This window comes from Monodon monoceros, unplaced genomic scaffold (genome assembly GCF_005190385.1).
Source record: "Monodon monoceros isolate NGI ecotype Baffin Bay Population unplaced genomic scaffold, NGI_Narwhal_1 Super_Scaffold_2, whole genome shotgun sequence".
NCBI lineage: Eukaryota > Metazoa > Chordata > Mammalia > Artiodactyla > Monodontidae > Monodon > Monodon monoceros.
This window is the reverse complement of record NW_021703776.1, coordinates 104,803,880-104,826,557: the sequence shown is the minus strand read 5'-3', so window position 1 is coordinate 104,826,557 and position 22,678 is coordinate 104,803,880. Positions and strand designations below refer to the sequence as shown.

The following is a 22,678-nucleotide window of genomic DNA, read 5'->3' as shown; positions in this document are numbered from 1 at the left end:
TTTGGGCATCTCTATGTTTTATTTAAAGTTTTTAACGATTAAAATCTGATCATGTATTTTTTTCATATTGGGAAGATGTAACAATTGTGTGTATAAATGTATATAATTGTACTCTTTCTTTCAGTGAAGGTTTAACCTTTCTGCAGAATTACTTGTACGGTAGAACTTTTTGCTTTTAACCACAATAATGTTTTAAAGTCTTTCATAATGCCTGATGGAAGTGAATTTGTTATGTATTTTAGGATATAGAGCAAAGTGGTGGGGAATTGGCCTCTCTTTAGAACTGTGTGTTTTGTCACATTAAATTAAAATTGAATAACGTCATGTAAGCAAAAGACAGAAAGAAAAGTGATTGTACAACCTTCTGTTAAAAGGGCACTTTGTGCATGAAGGTATGCTCTGGCCGTCAAAGGCAAAGGATCTTTACAAAACCGCTGCCCGGTTGGGCCTGTCTCCACGGGAGTGCGTGCCGTCTCCTGCGTTTCTGCGTGATTCTTTGACTCTGCCTGTTGCATCCTGGTTATTAGGGCTCTTGTGCCTTCATTGACCACAATCCACCATTCTTTGCTTTCTTCTCCCATTTCCATTTTCCCAAGAGTATCTACGAGGGAAACTTTGGGTGTGGCTACTTAAAAGAGAGGCGAGCGTCGGGACTAGTGTTTTGTGAAAATACTGCCTCAGTCTGTAGAGCACTATTTGTGAGTTCTCAGTGTTCTTCCTTCCTTCTGTTTGGTGGAGACTGCTAGAATGTGGACTGGAACTTCAATGCCATCTGCTCAATGGTGGAATGACGTGCATGCTTTTTCAGTTTCTTGCATGATTTCAGTTACTGGGCATGTTTCTTTCGTGCTTGTTTTGTGAAACGTAACACTGCTGTAACTAATGTTGGTGACTGCATCTGATACCGAGGTGGACAAACCCCATGAGCCATGGAGGAGCCTTGGGCTCTGACGCTGCTCCTGGCCCTTAAAAAATTAAAAAAAAAAAAAATCATCTGAGGAAAAAGTAGTGAAGCCATAATGATTAAAATGGATTTTCTTATGGTTCATCTCAATGTGAGATGTAAATATTTCTTTGCAAGCTTTCAAAAAACTTCCTTAAATCTACTTTCTCCTCCTGACCAAACACAGAAGTGTCAGAGCTTGGCTTTCCACGAAGTCCCCCGTGGCCTTGGGGACAGTCAGTGAAGACAGAAACTCACTGCTGCTCTGAAAACGCGCCTTCTCCCTCCCCATTTAACCAGAGCTCCTAGGGTGCAAAAACATGTTGAGTTTATGATTCACTTCTTTTAAGGAACTTAAAGAATTTCCTGGGGTGGATAATTGAGCATTTCTACCTTTATCTGGGAAGCTGATTTTCATCTCATATGTTTCCCTGAGGCCTTGCTCTGGTGCCTTGATTCCTGGCACTCTTCTTGGTCCTTTTAGCAGTTATTTTCACTTGCTTTGGGGTCAGAGAAAGCCACCGATGGCTTAGTCATTAGTCTAGAAACTAATTATTGATTTAATTCAATAACTAGTGAGATTCTTAAAGTTCATTTGTTTCATTTTAATTTGTTATTTCTATTTCCGCATGCATTCTCAGTTTATTCTTATTTAAAAAATAAAAAAGAAGGGGGAGAGCAAAACTGAAAGAATAGGCATTTTTGACCCATTTTATAGGTGAGGACGGTCAAGTCCCTGAAGAGTGGGTGAGCTGCTGTTGCGTCTCCTCACATCCCCTGCCCACCTGCTGGGAGGTCAGAATGAGGGCAGTCATGCATATCAGCAGCTGTTTTCTGTCATTTCCAGGTGTTTCCTAGTGGAAATCTGTGTTGTAAGCTGCTGTAAATGACAGTCTTGCTCAGCTGCATGAGTTACTGTTTTCTGTAACTGCTTCTTTTAAAGGAAATATTTCTGAACTTGTGTCAGGATTTTTTAAATTGCTTTGTAATATTTAGCTAAGACGTGGCTGGGTTATCCAAACTAACTTTCCTCCCACATTACCAAAACCACATGCTCTGCTTGATGATTCAGGTGTAGGAATCAACAAAATGTCCTACAAAATAAATTCGAATAGATTGATCACTTTTCTCCCCTTTGATTGTCAGTGTGAAGTGAGATCAGTTGTCAGTTGTCCCTAAAGGCTGAGCCTGTTGCTATTTCCAGTAGAGGTTTTGGGCTGCTGCCAGCCCGTCGCTCTCTTACCTTTTGCTGCTCAAAACTCTCTTCATGTTCAGCCTCACCAGTGCATTTCCACCAGTGGTCCTGTCTGGAAGCCTCAGCACAGCAGGACTTTCTCCCAAGCTGGGAACAGCCTCTTTATCCTGTGGCCTTAGCACTCGGGCCTCCTCCTTTTGGCCAGAGGAACGAGAGGGTGATTTCTGACCCCCGGAGGCCAGCTTCAGACCCTGAGGCCTCCATGACCACATGCATTTCCCAAGTACTTTCCAAGGGCTCTGCGTGCACAACTCATTGAGTCTCAGGCTGGCAGGATCCTTTCTCAGATGAGGCACTGAGATTAGAGACCCAGGGTTGCCACTAGCAAGCCGCAGAGCCAGGATCTGAGCACCGCTGTGTGACCCAGAGCCCACGTTTTCCACCCTCCTGTCTGGTCCATCCGTGTATAAAGTGAATTTGTTACCACTTCATTAAGTTTGTAAGTTCATAGTGCTGTATATGGAGTTTATCTGAGGGGAGTGGTGTTTGCACTAATGTCCACTTTATACATAAAAACGTTGGCTGTATAACATGGAGACCCTTGGGTGTGATGCTTCTAGGTACTCTGTGAAAGTGATTTTAGCTCTCAGTTTAAAAAAGTGCAGGTTACTGTTACTGCCCCCGCTTACGGTGAGCAGCCCAAGAGTGGACGGTGCAGTGATGTCTGGAGGCGCCACGCTGGGCCCTCACCGAGTGCAGCTTCCCACGCCCATGCTCACAGGCTCCTCTTGCACCCCTGACACCCACCATGGCTTCTCTCTTTGTTTCACTTCACTTGATGCACTTTGAATAACATGTGCACAGTACAGGTCACATCCTTGCAAAGTTAGCTACAGGAGAGTTTCCTTGATGCCCGCAGATGGTCCGTCCTCACAGCTCAGGGCAGCAGTTCCCAGCCCGGCCCCACCCTCTAGGGGCATCTGCTGGGGCTGGTGTTTCAGGCTGCTTCATAAAGAATAGAATTCAATTTGAAGTTAATTACAACTCAAGTGATCAAGTGATCACTTGATGAAGTGATCAAGTTTTTCATCTTAAATGTTAATCCTCAAAGGATCTTGCAAAACAACTCAGTCTTGCCCTTTTAAGGGCAAGAAAGTAATGAGTTTTTAAAAATCAATAAAAGTAGGACATAAAACCTGTAATAATAGAACTTTAAAGCGAGGAGGAACTTTTGAGGTGACCTAATCAGCCTCTGCATTTTGTGCTTGGAAAAGAATGGGGGACGAAATAGATCGGGTCCCATCTCTGCTGTGGTTTTCCACTAGAAGGTAAAGTTCAGAAGGAGGAAAAGTAGGGTTTGGTGTTATAGGATATGATTTGGTTTGAGAGCAGTTGGGGCGTCTGTGGCCCATTCATTTGTACTTTAGGTAAAACCTTTAGGTTAATAATGGTTGATATTTTAGGGGTTCAAGCAAAGGATAGTAAATAGAACCCTTTCCTCAAGTTTCACTCTTGGATTTTTCAAATCCCAAAGACAGGAGGGGTGGGGGAGTAAAAGAACAGTAATCATAGAAGGTAAGGAAATATGTTTTGATATTTATAAAGGTTTAGTCTAAGATAAAATCTTGGGCAATAAGAATACTTTTACAAATGACTTATACTGTTTCTTTGTTTAATTCTTGGTGGTTTTTGTTTAAAGATTTTTTGTTGTTGTTTTCGTAAATTTTCATGTCATTAACCTTAACATAAACTCCTCATTGCATGTTTTATTAACCCTTGGTGTATTCATTTTCTTCTAACTTGAAAGAGTAACCCATTAGAATTTAACCCTGATGTCTTGAAGAAGGCTGCAATTCAGAAAGCTTTAAAGGTAAACTAATAGTTTTCCCTTCGAAAGTTAATTAAAACATATTGAAAGAGATGATGCTCTAACCTTTATCGGTTTATTGACAAATCCTTCCCAAAGTAATAGAGTAATTACTTGTTTAGTTGCGGAGAGCCTATTTTTGTTGTCAAAGAATTAGTAGTTAGAAGAATTTAAGTCGATTTTGACGATAAACTTTACAAAAGACCAATATGGTAAATTAGACTTTTGTCCTGTTGGCCTTAGGCAGCAGTATCTAAGGTGGTTTTAAATCATCTGTACTTTAATTGGATTTGAATTCGTGAAAATGGTGAAGTAAAGTTCTGTTTAAAATCTTAACCAGTTTTTAGATTATGATTAAAACGTATGCCCGATGCACTGTGACTTTCCATTAAAAAATCACCTCTTCCAATATGCTGAGTCAGGGCTGTCTCTGAGTCAGTGACCTCATGGCTTTTGGTGCTGCTAGTTTGGGTGACAGATCTTTTAAGAAGCTTTAAATCTCATTAAATGAGGTATATTAAAAACTAAGCTCCACTCCTGAAAACGACATGAGCATGTATTTTCTGGCTAAATTGTTAAAGGTTTTCTATGGCTTACAAATGTTTTATTATTTTTTTCTAATTTCTTTGAGCATTTAGACTTAAATATTTTGGGGGGTGAGGGGTTAAATGTAGTTGCTTTAAGAAAATTCTATCCAAAGGAATCAGGAATGGTTTTTAATCAGTTTCATCCAGAAGAATAAGTTAAATTTCAAAAGTGAAGAAGACTAGCATTCTGCTTTGATGCAGCATTTAGTAAGCCCTTAACCCCACCCCACACTGAGGAGGTGAGGTGGCCTACTCCTTTGGAGTACTAGTTAGTTAGCAGGGTAGTCGAGATACCTGTTCAGATAGAAAGCCCAGAGATAAACCCACGCATATATGGTCACCTTATTTTTGATAAAGGAGGGAAGAATATACAGTGGAGAAAAGAAAGACAGCCTCTTCAATAAGTGGTGCTGGGGAACCTGGACAGCTGCATGTAAAAGAATGAAATTAGAACACTCCCTAATACCATACACAAAAATAAACTCAGAATGGGTTAAAGACCTAAATGTAAGGCCAGACACTAAAAAACTCTTAGAGGAAAACATAGGCAGGACACTCTATGACATAAATCACAGCAAGATCCTTTTTGACCCACCTCCTAGAGAAATGGAAATAAAAACAAAAATAAACAAATGGGACCTAATGAAACTTCAAAGCTTTTGCACAGCAAAGGAAACCATAAAGAAGACGAAAAGACAGCCCTCAGAATGGGAGAAAATATTTGCAAATATTTGCAAATGAAGCAACTGACAAAGGATTAATCTCCAAAATTTACAAGCATGAGCAAAATTTACAAGCATGAGCTCAATATCAAAAAAACAAACAACTCAATCCCAAAATGGGCAAAAGACCTAAATAGACATTTCTCCAAAGAAGATATACAGATTGCCAACAAACACATGAAAGGATGCTCAACATCACTAATCATTAGAGAAATGCAAATCAAAACTACAATGAGGTATCACCTCACACCAGTCAGAATGGCCATCATCAAAAAATCTACAAGCAATAAATGCTGGAGAGGGTGTGGAGAAAAGGGAACCCTCTTGCACTGTTGGTGGGAATGTAAATTGTTACAGCCACTCTGGAGAACAGTATGGAGGTTCCTTAAAAAACTAAAAATAGAACTACCAATAGGACCCAGCAATCCCACTACTGGGCATATACCCTGAGAAAACCATAATTCAAAAAGAGTCATGTACCACAATGTTCATTGCAGCTCTATTTACAATAGCCAGGACATGGAAGCAACCCAAGTGTCCATTGACAGATGAATGGATAAAGAAGATGTGGCACATACATACAATGGAATATTACTCAACCATAAAAAGAAACGTAATTGAGTTGTTTGTAGTGAGGTGGATGGACCTAGAGACTGTCATACAGAGTGAAGTAAGTCAGAAAGAGAAAAATAAATACCGTATGCTAACACATATATGGAATCTAAAAAGCAAACAAACAAAAAGGTTCTGAAGAACCTAGGGGCAGGACAGGAATAAAGACGCAGCTGTAGAGAATGGACCTGAGGGCACGGGGAGGGGGACGGGTAAGCTGGGACAAAGTGAGAGAGTGGCACGGACTTATATATACTACCAAATGTAAAATAGATAGCTAGTGGGAAGCAGCCGCATAGCACAGGGAGATCAGCTTGGTGCTTTGTGACCACCTAGATGGGTGGGATAGGGAGGGTGGGAGGGAGACGCAAGAGGGAGGGGATATCGGGATATATGTATACATATAGCTGATTCATTTTGTTATAAAGCAGAAACTAACACACCATTGTAAAACAATTATTCTCCAATAAAGATGTTTAAAAAAAAAAAAGAAATACCTGATCCTCATGGAAACACTGGGAGGAATCATATCCATAGCCTTCGCTCACCATTTCTTTAATAACTGAAGATTATTGACCCACAGAGCATGATGGTTAGAATGAAGGCTCTCCAGTTAGGCTAGACTGTCTGGGCTTGAATCCCAGCACAACTGCTCCTCAGTGGGACCTGCAGCAGGCTGCTGAGTCCTCCCTGGTTTGTTACTCAGAGTGGTAGTGATACTCTTCTGTATGGGAGTGTTGAGTACATTAACTAAATACATGCATGTAGAAGTGCCCAGTGTAGCGAGCATAATATATATTTTTAATTGCTATTCTATTATTTAAGCCTAACAGCTGAGTTCTGGAAATGATATTATGCCCATTTTATAGATATGAAAACTGAGGTTCAAATAAATACGTAAATCTCAGTAATCAAGTGGTAAAAAACTAAGATTTAAATTCAACACAGTCTGACTTAAACGCTTATATTTTCATTATACCTTGTGTGTCTTACTTGTGCTCATGCATTTTGAATATTGCGTCCTGATAGAAAACTTAGTCACTGATTTAACCTTATTTCATAGAATCCAAAACATCATCCATTTTAGGATGCAGGTTTCGCATCCACGGGTTCAGCCAACCGAGGATCGAAAATATCCTGAAAAAATCTACAGATAAAGTTCCAAACAGCAGCATTACATTGTGTTTGCAACTATTTACATAGCATTTACACTTTATTAGGTATTATGTGTAATCTGGAGATGACTTAAATTATATGGAGGATAACACCAGGTCATTTTATAGATGGGATTTTGGTATCCTGGGGGGTCTTGGAACCAACCTCCCACAGATGCTGAGGGACGACTGTACACCATTATTTTATGTACTGCTAGGAAAGAAAGTAAGGTGCCAGTTAAGGTTTGATAGTCTTTATTTTATACTTACTGAAAGAATTTTTAGACTTAGGATAAACATAGATTTTTATCATGTCACATGCACACACAGAAGGAAAATATAAGCAAAATAAATTGATGAAGGCAGTGATAACTACCACTCCACTGTAATCTGCCCAAAAACAGGCGCTTAAAGTCATCAATTGTAAGTTTCGTTTTGTTTTCAGTGATGTTAGAAAGTTTAAAAGGCGGGGAGGAGGGTATATTGAAACTGATGAGCTACAGTAAACCTCTAGGAATGAATGGCTACTTTTTCAGAGATTAAGTAAGTGTATTAGTTAAACTCAGCTTCTGTATCAAAGACTCAAGAGTAGCAGTAGCTTAAGTAAAGACAGAAGTTTATTTCCCTTGAATGTCGCAGAATTCTGGCCTGTGGCTTCGCAGTGCTCAATGCCTCCAGCCAGAAGGGGGGCACAGCAAAGGCCAGACCTCCCCAGACTGTTACAGGGCCACACCTGACTACAAGGGAGATTCGGAAATAAAATCTGTGTCACAGAGGATTTGTGTGCTCAGCTATGACGCTAGGACTCTCATGTTAAGGGAAGAAGGAGAAATGGATTTAGGGGGGAAATTAGTATTCTCCCACTGTAGTCTGTAGCCTTGGGTTTTTTTTAACAGTGTTTATTTCATTTTGCAGAATTCATTCACATCAAAAAGATGAACCAGAAACTAGATTATCGCAGTAGGTTTGGGCTAGTAATATTTTATTCCAATAGTCATGAATTTGACGCCTCTGTCATCGTTGCAGTGTTGAGGATTGACTCTAAAATTATTTAACTTAAAAACATTTTGTGACCTTCTAATTAATTTCCACTAACACAAATATTTAACAGCACCTTCTTGTGGGGCTAAGTTATAAATAAACCTCATGTCCCATATATGTTGCATTTTACTGTGTATTCTTCTATCAACTGCCTGTGCTAAAGTATGCTTCTTACCATTTTTTCTTATTCCTGAATTTTTCTCATTGCATTTGTATCTGCTTAAATGCAATTTAGATTGACATTTATTCTTCCAGTCAAAATTACTTAGCAGCTGGTAAGCAAGGTTCGATAATCTGATAGGTACATGTTTGAACAGAAGATACTAAATTAAAAACGTGAAAATGTGCCTCTGACACTTTATTATTTTTACGATTCCAACCAGAAGACTGTTCTGAATCACACACTCTCACATTTGTCCTTCCTGTGCTTTTCTGTTTCCATTTGTTGCACTTTATTCATTTTGTTACCCTAGTAAAATAAGTTTTGAGAGCTGGAATTAACAGTAAAGATTTTCGGAAGATTCCGTTTTTCCAAAGTTGCTTGCTTTAAAAAATAAAAGACCTTAACGTTTTAAAATTGTTTGCAAATACAAGTTTTCTTGATTTATTTTATGTAGATACAATTATGGCTTTGGGGTGTGTTAGCAATTAATTGTTTTCCAGTTAAATTGTGCCTAGATACTCCCTGTAACTGAAGTATCAGAAGTAAATAGAAATGACTGTTAATATAAGCCAATAATCCCATTTTTAGTGATCCCCATTTCAAGATGTGTTTATTGATTTTTATCTGTTTTTTGTTTTTGGATAGTCAGGGAAGAAAATAAACAGCAACCCAAATCCTCTTGTCCAAATGTCAGTTGGTCACAAGGCCCAGGAGAGCAAGGTAAGGCACCGGCAGTCTGACTGGGGCACTTCCCCGTGACCGCGCTGTCACTGTCACCAGTTGGGGGTGGCGCAGGCATCAAGACCATTGATTTATGAGTCTTTCTTTTGTTTTCTCAAATCAGTTGTTTGATAACCAGCTACTTAATTTGGTATCAAATATATTCATTTAAAAGTAACATTAAAAAGTGACACGAATATGTTAATTATGCTTTTGCTTGATTTCATGGGTAGATGACATGGGACAAATTCTAAGTTTCCTTTGAATGTCCTATTAATATTTTGTTTAAAAGACAACCAGCAGTGCACAGGAAGTCCCCTACATACGAACGGGTTTCTTTCTGAGAGTGAGTTCGTAAGTCCAATTTGTTCGTTAAGTCCCACAGAGTTAGCCTAGGTACCCAACTAACACAATCGGCTATATAGTACTGTACTGTAATAGGTTTATAATACTCTTCACACAAATAATACATAAAAAACAAACACACAAAATAAAGAAAACATTTTTAATCTTACAGTACAGTACCTTGAAAAGTACAGTAGTCCAGTCCAACAGCTGGCATCCAGGGTCTGGCATCGAGGGAACAGGCGAGAAGAGTGACCGACTGGAGGAGGGAAAGGAGGGGTCGTCAGCAACAGGAGCCAGAGGGCAGGCTGCAGTTTCCCTCCACCTGACGTGCACTGCACAGGCTCTGGTTCCTCTCTGGAACCGGATACACATTCGCGTGTTTGAAAGTTCACAGCTTGAAGGTTCATATGTAGGGGACTTGTTCAACAAATATGATTCTGTTCAAAAACTGAGAGAGGGCATTGCTGTTGCTGTAATATGTGCTACTTTCAGGAAACATTTCAGGAATTCCTCCCTTTTATTAACTGCTAACCATTCATCTAAGAAACTTCCTGACGTGCAGCAGTCCGCCGGCCTGGGGAGGTCGTGGAGTGAGGACCACACATGCAGATGGCGCATTGTCATGGGGTCTGGGACCCAGGCTGGGAGCTGCTGGCAGCTCATCCGCTGACACGCTCCGGACCTTCCACAGTTAACTCTTGATAGGACAGCCCAGAGGATGGGTGTCATCCGGAGCTGCCAAGTGCGATACTCGATAAACACAGTGTGGTAGTGCTTTGCCACAGCAAATATCCCAGAGCTGATTTTGGATATTTCTTTCAGATTCGGTACAAAACCAATGAACCTGTGTGGGAGGAAAACTTCACTTTCTTCGTTCACAATCCCAAGCGCCAGGAGCTCGAGGTGGAGGTAAGTGATTTGCATATTTACGTGGTTGTGTTTGTATCTCTGCGTCACATAGTCAACACAGGGAGAACCGCCATCGTGGGCCCACCAGATGTGTTCATGCCCTAGGTGTCGGGCGGGGGGCTGTCAGTTTTTAATTTTCAACTTTTGACTGACTGTTACTGGCGTCCAGAGGTGCAGTGGGTGTTGGTGTTCACATGTTGGCACCACTGTCAGCCCTGCTGGACGTGCTTATTCTAGTCGCTTCGGTGTGGATACCTCAGGGTACTGCTCGTAATGACACTTCCCTTCCTGTTCCTTCCCCTCTGCCAGCCCGGCCTCGGTGTCAGTGGACACCTTTGCCTCCTTCCAGATCCTAAGGGCAAAGCCTTTGTGTTTCACTTCCTTATACTCCTCCTGCCGGTTTGCTGAGTGTTTTTGTAATGAATGGGTGTTGAATATTGTCAGAGACTTTTCTACAAGTATTGAGATGATCACGTGATTTTCCTTTTTAAGTTTGTAAATATGGTGAAATGCAGTGTTGACTTTTAAATCTTAAATCTTGCAAACATTTACTGGTTTTCAAGATTTAACATGAGAAAACCTTGCAAACAAACCTTTATTTGGACATAACCCCACTTGTGATGTAGTATCCTTTTTATTTGTTCAATTTAATTTGCTAAAATTTTAAGAATTTTTGCATCATAAGTGAACAATAAAGGTATATTGTGCAGCACAGAGAACTAGAGCCATTATTTTGTAATAACTTTAAATGGAGTACAGTCTATAAAGTTAATGAATCACTTTTATATACCTGAAACTAATATAATATTATAAACTGTACTTCAATTTAAAAAAAATAAGATGGGGTAACCTTTAAAACAAAGAATTTTTGCACTCCTCTTAAAATAATCTATAGTAACTGGACCTTGGATTTAAAAAAATAATTTTTAACGTTCTGTAAACTCAGTTATTTCATTAAAAAATGCTTTTGCGATTACAGTTTAAACAATAAGCAATCAGGCTGTTCGGTTTTTACGTGTAGTTAACTTACTTGATCATTGCTGTAGAGCCTATGAAACCACCAAAGTTCTTACCCCTTTTGGTTAAACTACCTGTATCTCAGCAACCTAACAGGAGTGGTTCCTGTTGCAGAGGCAAAGCTGAAGGTTATTATTCAGGAGCCAGAAATTGTCATGCAGTTAAAGCAGATGTTGTACATTTTGAGTAGAAGTCTTAAAAGAAACTTAGAAATGGGTCTTCTCCATGAACAAGTGTCACCACTAGAACTTGGCACACCACTAGGCATGTGTTTTGTCACCGTTTTCACAGGACTGAAGACATTTCCTTCTCATCTTCAGATTTGTGTGGACTGCTGCCTCTCAGCTCAGGGTCCTTGTAATGGATTCCTCGAACGGGGTTTTCTCTTTTTCGTGCTCATTATGACTATGTGATTGGGAGATGACCGGCCCTGTGACATGGCTACACTGTAGCATCACTATTTGCAGTGTTTTGAGTCTCCCTGACGGGGTTTCCTACTGCGTTGTACATGGCGACAGGATGTAGAAGGAGGTGGCCGAAGATGGGGTTTGGGGCCTTCCTGCGTGTTCTGTCTCCATCCCCAGCGTTGAGCGCTCTGTCGTGTTTGGCAGGTGAAAGATGAGCAGCACCAGTGTTGCCTGGGGAACCTGAGGATCCCTCTCAGCCAGCTGCTCGCCTGCGAGGACATGACCCTGAACCAGCGGTTCCAGCTCAGTAACTCAGGCCCCAACAGCTCGCTGAAGATGAAGCTCGCCCTCAGGGTACTGCCGTCTCCAGAGCGCAGCTGGGGGAAGGGTCCTGGGTGGGCAGTGCCCGTGGTGCTCACGGTGCTGGGCGCGGGGCAGGGATGACAGGGACATGCTTTACGGGGAGTGTGAGTTTTCACATTGCTGCTGGCTGTGTAGCTCAGGGGAGAGATGACCAGGGCTTGGACTCCGACACCAACAGCAGCAGAGTTTCCAGGTTGCTTGAGCAGGCCCGGAATTGTTCCTTGGGCTTTCACATGAATCCCACCAGCCTTTTTTTTTTTTAATCCTTTTGTCCAGAAAGTATTGCTATCTGGATCAATAAAGTTTTCTGCTAATGTTAAATTTTCAAAGGTCATTCAGAAAAAAGAATTAAAAAAAACTCTGCAAGACAGTAGAGATTACAGGAAAAATATTGTCCAAAATAGACGATGATTCATTTGTAAGTACCTAAGGAAATGCTGAAAATAAAACTGGCAAACATACGGGAAAATGCTAAAACTCTCTAATTTTTAAAATGCAAATTAAAATGCAGAACCAACTATTTTTTAAAGTAAAACAAAGTCTGTGGAAGGTGTGATGGAAACGGCCTCCTTGTGCCTGGTCACAGCCTTTCCAGAAGGGACTTCAGTGTCTTCAGCTGTAAACCACAGAGCCCTTTCTCTGGAAACCTGACTCCTGGTAATAACACAGAACTGGGGGTGTTGGCTGCAGCTTTACTTGGTAAAAGCGGGAAGAAGCTTCAGGCCGTCGGGATGACCCCCAATGCAGGGTGTAGACTGCTCAGGGACATGTGCACGCTCAGAGCTAATGTGAAAGGAAGCAAAGCAGGGAGGTGTTGCTCCCATGTCAACCCTAGGGGGTCTGGCAGCCTCGCCCTTCCCCGGTCGCTGGTGGAGACGGTAGGATAAGGGTCAGTATAGGATGGGGTTTGTGGCTCGGGCTCTGCCACTGTCAAGCTGTCACCACTGTGCAGAAGAGTGGACAGGAGGAGGCCGGAGAGAGATGCACAGAAGTGTGGCTGGCACCACGCGGTGCTGTGATGGTTACCCGCATGTGCCTTTTTCTACACTTTCTGTAATATGGTAGGATAGCTGAACAGAGAGGCTAGATTGTTTTTCATGTTTTGTGCCAAGCTTTAAAGAAACGTTTGCAAATGAGTATCTCTAAAGCTGTTCATGTATGAGGCTGTTACCAGTGTCACCCGTTTTAATTTTGTATCTATTTTCACCTCAAGGTACTCCACCTTGAAAAGCAAGAAAGGTCTCCAGACCACCAGCACTCAGCTCAAGTAAAGCGACCCTCTGTTTCCAAGGAAGGGAGAAAAATATCTGTCAGATCTCAGATGTCTGCATCGCCAGGCACTGGTGACAGCAGCACAGCCCCATCCACGCCGGTCATGGGGGGCTGCGATAATAAGCCAGGTGTGGAAGAGAGAGCCCAGCCCGCAGAGGCCAGCCCGCAGGGTCCGCGGGACCTGGGCAGAAGCTCCTCCAGCCTCCAGGCCGGCAGCACCGGCTCCCCCAGCCACGTCTCCGTCAAGGAGCCCACCCCAAGCATCGCCTCAGACATCTCGCTGCCCGTCGCCACACAGGAGCTGCGACAGAGGCTGCGGCAGCTTGAGAAGTAACTAGACGCCCCTTGCTCTTGCTGAATTGGCTCTTGACCCGCGGGCTGCGGGGAGGGAACGCGGTCCTAAGCCAAACAGCTTTCAGGCAGTGTGGCCCTTTCGCTCACCGAGCCTTTGGGTTTCAAAGTAAACCTGCCATTTTCCAGGGCCTAGTATTTGGCTTATTTAAAGCTTAGGAACAGTGGGGGGATCCTCAGACCAGGAAGGCAGAGTCTAAAGCTGACCTGACGTGGAAAGGCTTGGCGGAAGCTGGACACGTTTGTCACATGAGAACAGGCCCTGCTCTTTCATGCTTGACCCCCACCCATTTCACCGCCCAGCGGGTTTGTCTGTCTGTGGATGTTTGTGTGGATTTCTCACTTATGCCCCGTGAGTCATGGGCATGTCCGTGGTTTCCTTAGATAAGGACAAAGTCTGCAGTTACCCTAACGTGAGCCTTTTCCCCTCAGCAGGGTGAGTGGATTGCTCTTTGGGGCGGTCTCCTCTTTGCTGCCCTGCGGTGTGCTGAGCACGGAGCAGAGGCCGAGGTGTGGAGCCTGTGGCCCGGGGCTCAGCCAGGGCAGGCGGCCGTAACCCATGCGCAGAGCAGCTCTGCTCGTGGCTGCAATTTCAGGAGAAAGGAAGCAGTCCCTGTCTCTCCCTTGCTCTAGAAAGAAATAGAATTTTAAATAAGAAAACAGTTTTTCCCAGGAGCTAAATTTGGGGAGAAACTGAGAAGATCTCGGAGCTGAGTCAGAGCCGTCATTGGTTGTCCTGGAGCTGGTGCCTCAGCCTGAGATGGGGATGGAGGGGAGGGGGTGTGACCTCATCAGACGACCCGTGAGGTGCACAGCAAGGGGCTCGGAGAAAGGAGCGCAGATTTGGGCAGTTCTAGGGTAGACGTAGCTTCAGAAACTCTGAAGAGTGGATGCTTGTAAGGAGAGGCCTGTGTCTTGTTCTCACTTTGGGCCACATGGTTGTCAGCAGTTGGGTTATATTGAACCCTCGGAGGAAATATGAATCCAGCTGGTCCGTTCATACCCAGCAGTTCAGACTAGGTTCATGTTCATGGGTGCTTTGCTTCCCGCTTTCTGAGTGAATGAACGTGCTCACAGCCGCTGTGCTGTCTGAGGAGTGCTCTCACTCTCGGCTCTGTTTCCTCAGTGGGACGACCCTGGGACAGTCCCCGCTGGGGCAGATCCAGCTGACCGTCCGGCACAGCTCGCAGAGGAACAAGCTGGTGGTGGTCGTGCACTCCTGCAGGTGAGCCGGGCTCTCGGCTCTCGCGTCACGGACAGCAGTTTGTTTCATTTACAGACGAGAGCAAGTAGGCGATACTGCAGTTAGATACCGTAGTCCTGGTTTTCAGGTTCTTAACCTTGTTTCATAACATTTTCTGTTACTAACCGTTTTGGTTGCTTTGTAACACTCCCTTAAACTGCCATATTGCAGTTCATAAAACATTCCCTGTGGTTGAACGTTTACAACATGATAATAAGCATAGTTTTCTTTTAGTGAAGTGTCTTTTGGGGATTCAATTTCCAGGAGTGGATTTATAACAATTCAGAGAATTCAGGCAAGTCTGTGGGATAGTGACAGGAATAGCTGTAGTTGTTCGGGAAGAGCCCACGAGCTCTTTTCCCCACAAGCAGGACGGTTTGTACCGGTTCGGTAAACGTAACGTGATGTGACGGTGTTGCTTCAGTTTGTGTTTGATGACTGATGATGGTGTGGCGCTGATTATTTTCCTTTATGTGACTTGATTGTCTCACTAGTAGCTGTGATGGAGATATGTGGTAGAAATATTTGGACCTTATAAAAAGGCGTGGAAACAGGAAAGTAAAATTAGTAACGTTTAGAAACATGATTATATAAATGTCGAGTTCGCTTCACTACCTATTTATTGAGCACCTTCTATGTTTCTGCTGCCGAGATAATTACTATGTGAGATTCCGGAGCAGCAGTCTGATTCAGAGGACTCTCCCTCGTGGGCTTTCGGTCCATCAACAAGTGAACAATTGGAAGTGGTTGCAGGGACAGCTGACCCTTGAACAGCGTGGGTTTGAGCGGCATGGCTCCACCTACACGAGGAGCTTTTCAGTAGTAAATGCCACCACCCTACACGATTTGCAGTTGGTTGACTCCAAGGATGCGGAACCACATATGCGGAGGGTTGGAGCCCTTAACCTCCACGTGGTTCAAGGGTCGGCTGTAATTAAATACTAGCGTGTTTGGCCCAGTTGTCCGAGGACGAGAGCAGCATGAAGCTGCGTGAAGGAGGTGGGCCTGCATCTGTGAAGTGTTCGGGTGGACGAAGGGCAGAGGGTGGGGTCCATGGCCTGAGCAGGAGCCGGGGAGGGGTCTCCCGCGAGGCTGGCTGCGTCCCCTCACTGGGAGGGGACAGTGAAGCAGTGTGGAAAGGTGATTCTCTGTGGGTCAGAACATCCCCCAAACCCTGGGCGCAGGAAATGGGGCAGAGGCCACCTCTGCAGAGCCGCTGACCGAAGTGCACATGGGAAGGAGGCAGTCACGGGATGCAAGTAAAACCAGGTAGTAAGTTCCAGTGCGGTGCTCCTTAGATAGATTAGGTATCTAATTAGGTATCTAACCTTAGGTAGATTCTAATACTGAGCATTCTCTGGTCTGTGTTATAAGAAATCTCATTGCCTTCTCTGAAGACGGCTCTGATCCCTACGTCCGCCTGTATTTGTTACCAGACAAGAGGAGGTCAGGAAGGAGAAAAACACACGTGTCAAAGAAAACGCTGAACCCCGTGTTTGATCAGAGGTACGCGTCCACTCAGTGGGGTAGACAGTTGTGTTCACCACTCAAGGAAGGCCTGGTGGTGCCTTGGAATGACGGAGGCATTTACACCAGTGAGAGCATGAGTGAAAAACGCCTCCCGAAGAGCGGTCATAAACTTGTTAACATAAATAAATAAATAGGCATTTGAGCATCACATCCTGAATCCTCAGGCCACACTCCACCAGCCTTGGCCTGTGCACATGTGGAGAAATAGTAAGTCGAATGGTATTGATATCCATTAACTCAGTTACTAGTCACTTAATCATGGTTTCTCACCAGTGACTTTATTTACGCAGAGATGAGAAACCGATGGGCAGGCACCCGGTCCTGGTGTGGGTGTCTGGCTCAGCCGCAGCCTCTAAGAGTTCCTGCAAACCTGGGGTTCAGGCTGCTCGCTCTTGGGAAGGCCGTCCATGTCCACGTGTCCCCGCGTCCCCACGAGGCCTCCGACCTTGTCCTCTGCTTTGCCAGCTTCGCTTCTGGAGGCTTTTGTTCTGCAGCATCCGGTTTCAGCCTCCAGAAGGTGCCTGCAGATCCCCTCCTCTGTGAGGCTGCTTCTCGGACACCCCACTTCTGTTCACTTGCAGGCTTGGAGCTCACCCTCCTTGGGGGAGCGGACTGGTGGGCCCCCCAGTGTGTCGCACACCATGGCCCACGTTTTACACCAGGAGTCAGGTGTTGTGTCCACACGGGGGAGCCACAGGGTCAGCCTTTCGCATGTTTAGGATTCCAGTCTCCTCTTATGTTTGGAGAATAATGGAAAAATAAAAAACTTTGAGTCTTCCTGAAGGGCCAGGTCCAAACATCTAGCAGGAGAGATCAGTTTTATAATAAAAAATGAACATCACATTTGGAATGGTCTCATAAGCAGCAATGTCATTTTTTAGTTACGGTAAAACAGAGCAAAATTATGGAGAAATTTAAGGATGATCCTCTGTTTTCCACTTCAGCTTTGATTTCAGTGTCTCGTTGCCGGACTTGCAGAGGAGAACCTTGGATGTGGCCGTGAAGAACAGCGGTGGCTTCCTGTCCAAAGACAAAGGACTTCTCGGCAAAGTAAGTTCGAAAAAAAAAAAAAATCCTACGCTTTGTAAAAATTAAACGCTTAACCCAGAGTACTCTTTTTAGACTAGATTTATGTACGTGGATAAACCACGTCAGCTAAGCTGCTGTGAGTGGTTTGTGAGCCGGTATCAATGTGAATTATCCCCCCTGGTGCTTTGTGATAACTTCCTGTCAAGACTGTTGGATACAGGAAGGGCCTCTTGGGTATAATTGACCGTATAGGTCATGGGTGGATCATAAGGGTAGAAAAGTTGAAAAGTGAGAGGCTGAAAATGAGGGAGTGTGTGTTGCCAGAGAAGATCAGAAGCGATGGTGAGAGGCCTGAAACCCACTGTTGCAGGCCTTTTCTCACCACAGGTCCTGGTCGGTCTGGCATCTGAAGAACTCGCCAAAGGCTGGACCCAGTGGTGAGTGCCCCCCAACAGACAGACGCAGAGCCCCGTGCGTCCATTCAGGAGCGCTTCCCCTGTGACCGTGTGTCTTCCTGTGTCTCAGGTACGACCTCACGGAGGATGGGACGAGGCCCCACGTGGTGACGTAGGCTGCGCTGGCCGAGGAGCCCCCGCTGTATCCGCCAGCCCCGTGCCGACACGCAGCCTACACAGACGCACCCATGCTCTTTTTATAATTTCATGTACTTGGTTACTTGTCCCTTAGTGGTTACTTGTCCCTTAGTGGTTTTATAAAACATTGACGTTTTAGGCGTATTTGGCCATTATTAGCATTAAGTTTTGTATGTTTAATTTCCTCTAGTATTTGACCAGTTTTTTCGGCGTGCATAGGATAGTGGTCAACCGTTGTGTGCATAAAGCTGTATGTCAGTTGTCTCTCCTAGGAAGCCGATATATGGTTGTGCTTTTTTATTGCTTTGTTTTGTATATCACTGAGGTGCACTATGCTGTGTAAATAGACTATTTTTTATAATCTCTACATGCTGGTTTGAATTCAGAAGAAAATGGATCAAGGAAATATATATATTTTTTTCTTCTAAAACTTATTAAATTCTTATGACAAATAACCGTTTTTGTCTCTGCAGGAAAAAGCTCTCAGTGACCTATTTTTTGGTGTTTCTTTTTAAAAAGAAAAGCTGAAAGATTAGTAAATATTAGTATATTTGTGCCCATTATGAATGATGAAAGAATGTATTCAAAGTATTTACACTTTCATAAATATAAAGATGTATTATTGAGAAGTCAGTTGAAGTGCTTATCAGGAAAAATGTCACATAACTGAGTTATATAAAATATTAAGAGAGTTGTCATGGTTCATAAGTCATAGTGCACTAATCTGAAATTTCTTACATAAAATGGAATGTCTTAAGTTTATTTCTAGTTGCTTGTTGTAACTTATTCATGAAACAGTGCAGATACATAATCATACTCTTCCTGAAATGTAATACAGACGGATTTTAAATGTTAGCAGTTAGTCTGTTGTGAAATTTACAGTGTTTTTCAGCCCGAAAAGAAAGACAAACTCACGTTGTCCCCGTAGAGGCTGTGAGGTAGGTCGGGGTGAGTAGCTAGGAAGTCGCGGTGGGAGCCGACGCCGGCCCGTGATCGTCAGCGTGACGCACACAGAGGACAGAGCCCCCGAGCCGGCGCCAGCCACCACCGCAGCCCCGGGGTTCCGGCACAGCGGCTGCTGGTTGTAAGGAACCCCTTACTGGGTTTCCTCACTTTACGCCATGACTGACCTCAGTATTGGAATATTGTTATACAACTTTTATTTGGGAATATTCTTCTTCTTAGATTATGAAAAGCATGTTTTAGATACTTAAAGGCCGCAAGCCTCTTACGAGGTGAGGCTCCATAGCCGTGCGGTAGCTGTGCATGCCCCGAGCACAGGGTGCACGTGTGCAGAAAGAGCTTTAAGAATTCTGAGACGTGTGGTGCAAATGACTTCCTAAGCCAGAGGGCACCCTACAGCTACGTAGTGATCCCGGGGAAAATAGAGCTGTGAGATTCAGTCAGAGACCTCACTAGGGCCCCCGCCATGGACTCCTGGGCGTGACCGGCCTGCCCAAGTGCCTGTGTGGACGCCACCGCTGCTCCTGCCCTCTGGCGGGTTTCAGTGGTGTCCACCGCACACCTTGAACCCTGGGTGTGCGTGTGATGGGGCCTGTAGCCTTGCAGTACATCTCACGCAGTCGTGCAGACCCAGTGCTCTCGCAGCTTCCTGGGTCATGAAGCTTCTCCGAAGCCCCAGCAGAGACCATCTCCTCTGTCAGCACGGGAGGGCCTTACGAACGTGGTGACACTCAGGGGTGTGTGCTCGGGAAACACCTAACTCTGGTACTGCAGCAGCGTGAGAAAGACAGGTAATTCCTAAACCTAGTTGCCTGCCCGTGATATTAGATCTTTGGAGATTTTTTAAAAATTAGGTTTCTTGTGGGAATTCCCTGGTGGTCCAGCGGTTAGGACTCGATGCTCTCACTGCCAGGGGCCCGGGTTCGATCCCTGGCTGGGGAACTAAGATCGCACAAACCATGCAGTGCAGCCAAAAAAAAAAAAAAAGTTTGTTGCAGGGCTTCTGGCAGTGGTCCCCAGCCTTTTCAGCACCAGGGACCGGTTTCGTGGAAGACAGTTTTTCCATGGACTGGGGGTGGGGTGGGGGAAGATGGCTCAGGCGGTAACGCCAGCGATGGGGAGCGACGGGGAGCGGCAGGTGAAGCTTCGCTCGCTCGCCCGCCGCTCGCCTCCTGCTGTGAGGCCAGGCTCCTAACCGGTCCTCCTTCCCGGGGTTGGGGACCCCTGGCTCCTGGCATATTTCTAAGACAGGAGAAACACTCACTGACATGTAGCATACCAGTGATTTCTACCAACATCCCCAGCTTTTGGGTTTTGTAGCCACGTGGTTCACCTGTTCAATGTGTATTTTACATGGTGGAATACTTCAGTTAAGCAATTAGGCAAAATAAATGCCATGAAAGGTACAAAACCCAAACAAAGCCAATTAGCAGCATGATGCCCACCCTCTGTGTGGATCGTGGGGCTGGACACAGACCCAGCAAACAGCTCCATTCTCTTTGAAAGGAAAGGGATGACTCTGAGGTCACTGAAACACCTCCCAGGTAGGATTCTGTCTTGATGGCCGATGGGTGTTTTGGGAACCTCTTGTGTCCAGTTGGGCAGCTGAGAATCAGTATCAGGCCAGACCTCCGGCCGGGCTCCAGGATCCTGGCGATGGACACTCCGTTCTCAAAACCTTCATGGCCGGTGGTTCTGAATAATTGATTCATCTGGGAAAAGGGAACTTTAGCTTTTCTACCTGGAGCCAAACCAATGGAGGGGAAATTAGCATTGGTTAATTTGAATTGTTACTTTGTTGCTTATCCTGTGCCTTAAAGTAGGAAGTGTGAGGCAGTTGCTTCAGGTTAAAACAGAAGGAGCCTTGCAGCTGAATTCACCACAGTTTCTTCCTCATCCAGAGGTCAGCCCTCCTTTGTCAAGCACTGAAGCCAGATGCAATCAGCGTGTGTGTTTATATTGTGGTTGTTGCTTTAACTCCAGTCCAGCTGGATGGCCCGCTGTGGATGGAACACAGCAGAGGGTTTATTGTAGAATGCCCTTTCCGCTCAGCTAATTTTACACGACAGTGCATGTGTTTATTCAATAAAACTTTTCTGTTAGCTCACTTGTGATTTGTTCTTCCTTTGTCTTTTGGAGTAAAATTTTTAGTGTGGAAGCAGATAATTTGAAAAGTGGTTACAGTATAGTATTTATATTTGCTAGTTGTTAATTCTTTCATTTTCAAAAGAACTACCTCAGGGCACTGATATTACTCCTTTTGTTTCCATCTTAATTTGACTATTCTCTGCCTACCTCAGACTCTGAGTTTTGAAAACAGCTCTTCTGAAAGATAATCATGAGTAGAAAAAACAGTCTTGAAAACCAGAGCACTGAGAAGGAATGAAAGAGGGTCTGGTTTGAACAAGTGGAGGGGAACCACTAGAGGTGCCACTGCTGTTGGCATCCCCTGCCGATGGTCGGGGTGACTGAGGCGAGTCTCAAGAGTCTAGCGTCAGCCTCCCTGTTACTCAGCTCACTCCGCACCATCACAGTAGCATAATCCCAGTTTAGCTTTATTTAAAACCATTTCCCGCCTGGACTGTAAGTGTCCAAAGCAGAGGTTATGTGGGTGTTATTTAAATCTTTTCCAATTGTTTATCACTGTTCCTAGCACACAGTTGGTGAATAAGTATCAGTTGAATAAAGGATGAGTAAACCTGGCAGACCTTAATTAACATTAATTTGTCCTAACAAGTTTCCATTTAAGGAAAGGTGGACACCTATTGATAGTTCTTAGTTCGGGCTAAAGAGAAAGGTGCTGGTGAACATAGTAAAGAGTACACCCTATTGAGACAAAGGCCATAGTCTGAGAAATAATTGAGAAACAATTGAGGCAGAAAAGTGGGAAATGAGCCAGGAGGTCTGTCTGTATTTAGTGTTAATCTGGAAATCCTGGGCAATACGATAGGGAAAGAAAAAGATTATAAATTTTGTATCGGGAAAGAAGGTCATTTTCAAATATGAGATTGCCTGTGTGAAAAACCTAAGAAAATCATCTGAAAACTTTTGAATCGAACACGTATTTAATAAAGGGACAGTTATAAAAACATACAAATTTCTGTGGTTTATACACTAACATTGATAGCGACTAGAAAATATAATGGAGAAAAGCGTACAGCAGCCCTGGAACCACAATAGCAGTGAAAACCTGCAGCTGTTGGGAGCGGGCAGGGTGGGTTCATCGCTTCCCAAGAGCCCCGTCCCCAGAGAACTGCCACTGTTTGGCTCAGCTGGCTCCTGGGGAAACCATGTGGAAAACAAACAGTGGCAGTTGTTTAACACATCAGGTCCCGGGGGTGGCGATACAAGTTGGGACAACAGGAGGCTGACCAAAAAATTTTAAAGGAAAACGTGGGAAATTGATGTCCAAAAGGGGCTTGGGAAAACTGGCATTCCTGGGGCTCTAGAAAGATGTGCAAGTGCAGGGCTGTGCATGTGTCCAGGAAAGGCCCGTGCGAGTGAGCCCGGACCTGTCACCTCCAGCTGGTGTTGAGGCACCGTGCAAGCAGGAGGTGGAGGCTGCGGCAGAGGTGTCAACCGCCTGAGGGGATGTGAAAACAGACTCCCCCCCCCCCCCCCCCCGCACACACACACACCAGCCCTCAGC

The 22,678-nt window shown here is 44.4% G+C and overlaps 1 protein-coding gene across 4 annotated transcripts in view; it reads left to right on the top strand.

Annotated features, from left to right (window-relative positions):
• Positions 1–21,136, top strand: part of ESYT2 (extended synaptotagmin 2) — a 77,286-nt gene extending 56,150 nt beyond the window's left edge. For 2 of the 4 annotated variants that reach the window (XM_029233165.1, XM_029233168.1), the window contains exons 14-22: positions 3,946–4,008; positions 8,930–9,004; positions 10,175–10,261; positions 11,890–12,039; positions 13,262–13,650; positions 14,798–14,896; positions 16,289–16,420; positions 17,389–17,494; positions 17,999–21,136. In XM_029233165.1, the coding sequence (XP_029088998.1) occupies positions 3,946–4,008; positions 8,930–9,004; positions 10,175–10,261; positions 11,890–12,039; positions 13,262–13,650; positions 14,798–14,896; positions 16,289–16,420; positions 17,389–17,494; positions 17,999–18,160 (1,263 nt within the window). In that variant the 3' untranslated portion in view covers positions 18,161–21,136. Of the gene's footprint in view, positions 1–3,945; positions 4,009–8,929; positions 9,005–10,174; positions 10,262–11,889; positions 12,040–13,261; positions 13,651–14,797; positions 14,897–16,288; positions 16,421–17,388; positions 17,495–17,860; positions 17,911–17,998 lie in introns of all 4 variants that reach the window. The other 2 variants (XM_029233166.1, XM_029233167.1) reach the window with 2 other exon arrangements.
• The last annotated feature ends 1,542 nt before the right edge of the window (positions 21,137–22,678 follow it).